General features: G+C 31.0%; 1 protein-coding gene across 1 annotated transcript; it reads right to left on the reverse strand.

The window, feature by feature from the left end:
* Positions 1–1,317: 1,317 nt before the first annotated feature.
* Positions 1,318–2,998, reverse strand: LOC121120164 (uncharacterized). The gene has a single exon (XM_040715009.2). The coding sequence runs from the start codon at positions 2,833–2,835 to the stop codon at positions 2,131–2,133; it is 705 nt and encodes a 234-aa protein (XP_040570943.1). The 5' UTR covers positions 2,836–2,998; the 3' UTR covers positions 1,318–2,130.
* Between the last annotated feature and the right edge of the window lie 5,406 nt (positions 2,999–8,404).

Raw genomic sequence — 8,404 nt, forward strand, 5'->3', positions numbered from 1 at the left:
CTAACGACGCAGCATCATAAAACATCAAAGGAGACGACAGCAAATCATATTTGAGAAGCTGTCTAAGAGAGATATACAAAAAGATACACCCACATTTGTTGTCAGTTGTAGTAAGTAAACAACTGTGCACAATATAGAAACATACGTACACAGCGTTCATAAGGTATTAAATGCAACATACGAGCCCTGTGTTTATTTAGGACTTAACACTGCAGTCCCGTCAAGTTCAGTTCTACATATCAGTAATAAAAACGTGACTTGATAACCTCAATCAACTTTATTTAGCTTTTTTTAATCAGTTCTACTACTAACAGTGCCAATGAGCTGTCCTAAGGACTGATAGAACCGGGCCTAAGACCAAATAAGGACTGTCACAACAATCCAGCTGATGAAGTTTGATATGTACACTTTAGTGTTGATACGTGCGAGACCTTTTTTTTTTGCACTTTGGTCTTTAAGGAATTGTTGATAAATTAATGTCGATCGATATTTCGGTCAATACAGATATCTCAGAACATCCACTGAAATCTAATTGTTTAAAATCCTAGACCTAGAATTTTTCACCCTCAATTTACCGACCGAATTTCTTTCCACTCAACACACTAACTTTATATTAAGTGGCTTTATCGATGTTAACATCTACAGAATTGGGGTCTAGATCAAATTGTCAATGAGACCGAAGTAAAAAAAAAAAATTCTTATATATCGAACTTCTTGGAAAGGACCAACCTTAGTTGGGTTCCAATCCAAATCACAGCGGTTATGTGGCCGAAACTCAACAATAGTTGAAATATATAAGTATTTACTTATAAAATACACGCTATTTCTAACTATTTATGTATGTAATGATGTCACAAACTAACTAATTGATACGCATATGGTATTTTGTAAAAATAAAATATGGTCATAAATTTATGAATAGGGGAGAGGGGAATTGATGGGAAAAGTAAGAAAAATATATATAAATGTATTAAATATTCAATAAAGTTAAAAGTTATATATATATATATTATCATATTGAAATTTTGTCAATTAAAAATACCTGTAAATGACATTTTTATGATGTATTTTTTAATCATTTATATTAACTTTTTCTCCCCCTTTCAAAAGAGGATATTATTATAATAAGGAAGGCCTATTTCAAACGCACAACTTTGATAGTCCCTTGCCTTCTTCTAACTTCATTGAATTATTATTCATAGACCAACTTTTAAAAAAAATATAGAATATAAATATATTACAATGGCAAGAGAATATTATGTAAGTAATAGGATCAAAAAACGTTATTAATAAATAAGTGTAGTATATATATATATATATATATATAGATTTATATATAATTCTTCTGATTTAACAAAAAAAAAAAAATAACACAACAACTGCGTAGAATCAGGGCACTAAAGGATCACACTAAATTTGTAAATAATTTAAAAAACAGAGAGGTTGGGGGATAAAAATGGAGTAGTATTTGATATGCAGCCATTGATTGGCGAATTATTATTAAGTATTATTTTTTTCTTTAAATATATATTATTTATATGAACATATTTTGTTTGTTGGATATATAATTTGCATATGCTTATAAACATATTTATATAAGGTAGGAAATATCTACACTTTTTTAAAAAGATCACAATTCTAACAAAAAAAAAATCTTTCTTACTGTTCTTTTAAAAAAAATGCCTCAAAAAATTGTGCTAAGATCTTGATTATATACAATAACCAAAAAAACAGGGGATTCGTGTAGTCATTTATGTAAATTATATATTTATGAATAAGAAAAGGATTCGGACGGACAATCTATCCGTTTTGGAAGGGGTGTTGTTACTTAACATAGAAAGAGACTTGTGTTTTGATTTGTATCACATTGGAAGAAAGAAAATTATTGTAAGAGAGATTAGAATAAAATTAAACAAAAAAAAAACGAAATGATAAATGTCGGAGTATGATAAAATAACGATGGTTTCTTCTTAAATATTTTAAATTTGTGTTGGAATTGCTGATGTGATGCTGCTTGCTTATCCGAAACAAAAACCCTCAAAAAAGTTCAGTGACGAGTACAACAGTTAAAACAAAATTGGTGAGTATGCAACAAAGTATGTAGATGAACTTAATGAACAGCAAAAATAATTAATGTCTTTTCATATGTAGAGATAAATGATCACTCCGTGAGAAGGAACGAGAGCAGAGTCTACATTTAAAAGGTTTTTGTCCAGTATGTTTTCGATAGTGACGTGTAAGTTCGTCGGATCGAGCAAATTTCCAGGAGCAGCCTTCCCATGAACACTCGTAAGGCTTTTCTCCAGTATGAGTCCTTTTGTGAGCTTTCAGATGTGAGCTCTTAGTGTAGACCTTATCGCAGCCTACAAAGTCGCAACGGTGTACTTTTCTCTTTTTGAGAGACTCTTCGGGCTGAGAAGGCACCGCCACCTTTGGGGTAGGAGTAGATGACGGAGGAGGTGGACTCGAGACCGGATGCTGATGGTGGTGAGAATGATGATAAGAATGTTGATGAGCTGATTGAAGCAAATCCTCAGCCATGAAATGTTCCCCAGGGACGAAGTTGGGTACAGAGAGTATCACAGGGGGTAGATCATACTTTTTGCGTTTAGATGGAGGAGGACTACCTTCTGATCGGACGTTGATGCTTACGTTGTTGTCTTTCGCCCCTCTCTTATTCGTACTTAGATCCAAAGGATCTCGCTGCACTTCTGGAAGAAGATATTTAGGTAGAGTCTTTAATGGAGCACAGGATTTTCTCCGTCCAGATCCATAGATGGGTGTGATGGTTAGAGGACCCGTTAAGGGAACCTCTAGTCGAGGATTAATCACCATAGTCAAGAATTCTGTGGTAATATATCTCTATGATATAGCTGTATTAGTATACAATGATTACTTCTATAGAAAATGTATTCCAAAATTTTCAAAATGAAATAATAAATATAACTGATAACTTGACGATTCAATTGCTCTAAATCAACTACTACATACACACACCGATTACTCCAAGTTGTCTCATTCCTTTTTTTTTTTTACAAAGCCGTCATCGCACGCCCGCATACCCGCCCGCTCGCCTATAGAGAAATTCTCCTGGCCTCTTCTTTGGGAGTGGCATGGAATTTCCTTCCAAGGGAGAGAAAATTTTTTCCCTAAAAAAAACTGCGTAATTTTTTTTACTCAACGCCCTCTGTTGACGCCTAATTAATTAATTACCGTAATTTTGTATGTATTTTTGAATTTAATATTAATAAATGTATTTACATTTATACTATATAGGTATTATAATACCATGTGGATTTGTATATCCTTTTGTTACGTCAAAGGAAACTCAATGCTGGTGGTTTTTTTCTCTGCCTTTTTTTTCTCTTTCAAGCTGTTACAAGAAGAGTAACGACTTACTATATACGAGGATGTATGAGTCATCAAACTGCATATTTACTTCAAAACATATGTATATACAAATAATATGTTTAACAATTGACGTTGAATATTTGCTATGTAAACACCTCCACAATACTTGATAACACACTCTCACACTATGGGGATATATGGAATCCTGACCTTTCCGTCTTCACATATGTTTATAATTATTATTTATTATTAACCAATGTGTTGTTTTGTAATAACGCAGTTTGAAAGAAACGTGATCATATTCATATTTCAACTAGGAAATAATGTCCCTATTTGTTTTTAAATAAAATATATCATTTAGATTATTCTTTTTTAAATAATACTTATCGAATTATTTACAAAAAATTATATATTCATTAAATATAAATTGACGGAGACATGTACTTAAAAAAATTATATGAGTTTCTCTTTGAGGCTCAATTCATATTCACATATTATTATTGTCCGAGTATCTGAAAATAACAGTAATTATTAAACTTTTTTAAGTTACACACCAGATACTGGGTGGTTTTACAGTGTGTCGGGTATAAAGGGATGGCAAAAATTGTCTAAATAATTGCAATGAGCGTAGATATAAAAAAAAGTATATGTAAGTGTCAGTCCACCTTTATTCGTTCCAGTCTAGTCTAAGGACTGGTACTATCAATCCTAGTAAAAAACCAGTCTGAATAGTTCAGGGTGGTCTTTATCTAGCCTGTTTGCTTACTTAATGCCGTACATTAAATACCGTATATTCATATACAATTTTGCGTTCAAATCATAAGCATTGCCTTATGTCAACGTCTTAACCTTAAATGCTTTTTAAATAGGACATATTTTTAAATGAGAAATTTTGCAATATTTCACTTCTGGCTTAGTTCTGAAATGTGTGGGTTTTTAATTATTTATAAAGCTGACATATTAAGCGCAGAATACTTAGTAATGTATAGGGGTTTCCCTTCAAATCTAAGCCAGTCAATAATCTCTGTATCTATACTAAGTGTATAGGTAGTTTTTATGGACATTTCAATGAATATGCTTGTATTTTCAAATCTTTAAACAATTAGATATGTATACATTTTTGATAAATTAATAACCTTCATGATACTTTTTTTAAAGTACTACTATACACTAAAAGTCTAAAAATGGTCCAAAATATGTGATATTCTGGGCTAGTAAACTTTTTAAAGTGCTAGTCAAAAAAATAATTAATTAGTCCTGGTGTCTAGTTGTTAATTTGAAAGACTTTAGAGCAATTACCATAAGCTTTCTTACGGTATCTTCTTTTTAACTCCATTACTGATCAGTACAGGTTTTTTTTTTTTTTTTTTTTAATCAAAACATGGGCACTCTAATATACCTTCAAAATAGTCAACAAATGTTTATGTTGACTTCATTTAGGAAAAAAATTGTTATATGGAATGGTGTTTACGTCCAATTAGGAAGTGTACATAAGATTTATAAATGAAATAAACGTTTAAATTTTGGCACTGCCACGCATGGCCCGTGAACAATATCTTAAGAGAATTGCTTCAGATCCTTAATAACAACTCATCAAACATCTGACACAATATAAAAAACAGCTAAGTCCCTCACGTACCCCAGTCGTCAAAAGTCACAGTTTAATGTAACATCTATAACTAATTCGTTTGTTGATTAAAACATATATTATAACCTGTTTTGATAGAGGCAGCAACTTAATATAATACATTTAGTAAGTGTTGAATTACAAGAAATATATGTAGGTAAGTATTATTTTGTTGAAGGAGCAAACGAAGGAACGAACGAACGAAATATTAAACTCAAATATCGCATGTCTGGATAAAGTGTTGCTCGTAGAGGATCTCTCACAATATTATTATTATTTCCTCCACTAGGTTAGTTCCTATCTTTGTTACAGCTCATCGGGTATGTATATTGCATATATTATGTAGACGAAAACTCGGTTAAAGGCATAGTATAGCTGAAAATATACTATTGTAAGGACATACAAAGTAAAGATAAGATGGGTACACATTTTTTCGGATATGGGTAGGTTCTGATATTTAGGTATAAATACCCGGGTAAATTATGGGTACCCAAACATTCGGATCCGAAACTAAAATTAGAGAAAACCTTGTTTAAAGTTTTTAGCCCAAGTTCAGTCTTAAATAAAATAGGATCCAAATTAAGTTTACATTTTTACTAGTTAATGAAGCTGAAACAAACTATTTACTATTAGAGCATACTTAAAAGTTATAATTATCTATATAATAATATTGGACACATCATTACCCTTTTTGTATCTCGCAACCTTTCTTACAAAAAGAAACAGAAAAAGGGTAAAAATTAGATGGGAATTGGGCCATGGAATTATTATTGAATAAAAATTAATCACTTTTCGCAGCTTAATAATCGTATTAAGCTTTTTTAGTTCTTGAACTAATTTGTATCCAAATTAATGTTAAGAATCCTGATTAAAGGAAAATTAAAAAAAACTTTGAACAACACTAAGGAAATACAATGTACTTTGTGAACAATTCTAAACAATCATTCAGCAATGTTTCCATAATTGAGAAAAATTGGTTAACTGACAACTTATTTTAACCATTTTTCGGGATTTTTTTTTGTGATACAGTAAAGGTAAAGAGGTGTTAAATAACGATTTGTTGAATAACCATGCAATGCAACTGTTTATTTAGATGCCACTCCAATCATTAATCAAGATTAATGCAGTATATATTTGATATTGTCTATTTTTTTTAAATACGATTAAGTATAAAACAATACTTGTATAAGCTTTTTAAGATCTGGAAAATTCCTCGAATTTTCTTATGACTCGTAAAATCTGTTTGGACAATACAAAGTTATTTATACTATATCTGGGTACTTCAGAAACGGGTCCAAGATCCGTCCTATCTCTACATTCGAGTACGTAATGTAATTTGTAACATGTGCAAAGCTACTAGCTGAGATCACATAACATAAACAACACTATATCTCAAAAATAAGATATGAAAACAAACTACCCCTTTCTCCATGGATCAATTGATATACATAATACTATTTATACTGTACATATATTGGATTGAGGAAGTACATATAAATCAAACGTATAATCAATCCTATAGCTATACTGAAGGTGGCGAAATGAAGATCAGTGATCAAATTTTTAGCCGAATATAGTTGCCTACGTAATAAGTATGTTGTTCTAATAGGTGATGCTAAGTATATTTTAATATTACTTTATAGAGATTTTTTAAAGTCCGGCACGACTTGTCTGTAAGTGCAAGGAGATAGGATCATTGTAAAACGTAAAGGGTTTAAATGATAATTATGTCTGAAAACATTCTAAAATTCTAAAAATACAAGCCCAAAAGTAAGTTATATTAGAAGAAAATAATGCCATGGAGTAATTTTAATTTTGATGCCAAATATTTGAGTTTCTCTTAGTGTTTAAAATTGGAGATCCTTTCTGTTTTTGATTAGAAAGAGGGTGTCCAAGTGGCTCTCTGGTAGAGTCTCTTTACAATCTTTATTAATTGCTCCTTTTAACAGAATTTAAAAGGTAAATTTCTGTGAAGGGAAGAAATGAGTTGAACACATCATTATAAAATTACAGCAAATTTAGTAAAGGACACCATTTATAATATCATCAGAAGGGACATCTTGCGCAGGAAAAAGATACTAATACGACACGGAATTTACTCAAACTAACCGAAATGTTTTGCCACTTTTTTTATTGTTCTAAATATATAATGTAATTCTTTGGAATAAGCCTGTATACCAGTAATTCAGATATTTTTAAACCAAAAGAAAGATGAAATTAGAAGAGGACTAATTAATAGTTTTTTGTATCACTCAACCTCTTGTTAAGAAAAGTTGTCAAGGCATTATTCCATTTACATAACAGTTTGATAAATAATGCCCTTCCCTTATTGGTATTATAGAGTTACACCGAATATGTACAGGATAGGGCAGAAAAACATGTACCGTTAATTAATGTTTATTTTCTTATAACTATAAAAAAGTTTAGTGATTATCTTTTGAGATTCTGTTTCTACTGTCCATATCACATAAACAAGCTATACCAATCATTTTGTAATTTTATCCTCATGAGCAAGCAAAAAGCCAGGAAGCAGCAAACCTCAGATTTCCAAGATGGTGGAGTTGATTTAATGAAGATTACAGACATTGTTAAGTGTTCTAGGAGCGTAAGGTTTAAGTTGGGCAAGATGAAAAAATAAGAAAAATATATTTTTAAGATGTCAGGAAGTGGAGGGCATAATTTAAAGATGGATAAAAAGTTCTTGTTAAGTTGTGGTACGAAATTTAGATTTTCAAAAAATTAAGAAACTTATCCAGAGTAGAGTCGTTTTTAGTTTTAGGATAAGAAAAATACTTATGTTATGTCGATTTTTGATCATTTTTTCATCAAAATAAAATAAAAATAAAATTAAAAGTATTTTATATATGATATAAAATAGGGAACAATAACGGTTTAACAACTTTGAGCACGGCTATTCAACTTGTTACCTGTAGTCTAAATCCCAACCATCTGAGTGTTCTTATTGGAAATATTTCCTGGGTGTTTATATGATTTCATGAAGTAACAATTTACATTATATATGCCCATTTATGAGGGGCCTTACAGAGTAAAGCTTGGTCATTAAGTGTAAATTTAGGAAGGGTTAGAAAAGTGTTTGATCCTTGTGTCATTAAGATTTAAAATAATAGATTAAAAAATTTCACGGAAAAAGAACTAATTTGAGTTCCGAAATTTTTGAGTCCGAGTCCCGGCTGTTCTTCAATGGACTGTGCTTACATGAATTGTCTACCAGAGCTCTATCATCCCTTTTAGATCATCTCTAAGTAGTGATATATGTATACGTTTTAGCCTCTTTTTACTCCTTCCTGTTATTTATTAGCCCAATTTCCTCATTTTTTTACTCGATGTAATGACCTAATTTATAATAATTAATGCTGCCTAGCGAGAGATTTTGTTCCTTTCAAAGAATCAAGGGATTAGATGTAA

This window comes from Lepeophtheirus salmonis, chromosome 6 (assembly GCF_016086655.4).
Source record: "Lepeophtheirus salmonis chromosome 6, UVic_Lsal_1.4, whole genome shotgun sequence".
Taxonomy (NCBI): Eukaryota; Metazoa; Arthropoda; class Copepoda; order Siphonostomatoida; family Caligidae; genus Lepeophtheirus; species Lepeophtheirus salmonis.

Bases quoted from the DNA above. Each gene is read 5' to 3' on its own strand.
- LOC121120164 (XM_040715009.2), bottom strand. From the start codon at position 2,835: ATGGTGATTAATCCTCGACTAGAGGTTCCCTTAACGGGTCCTCTAACC.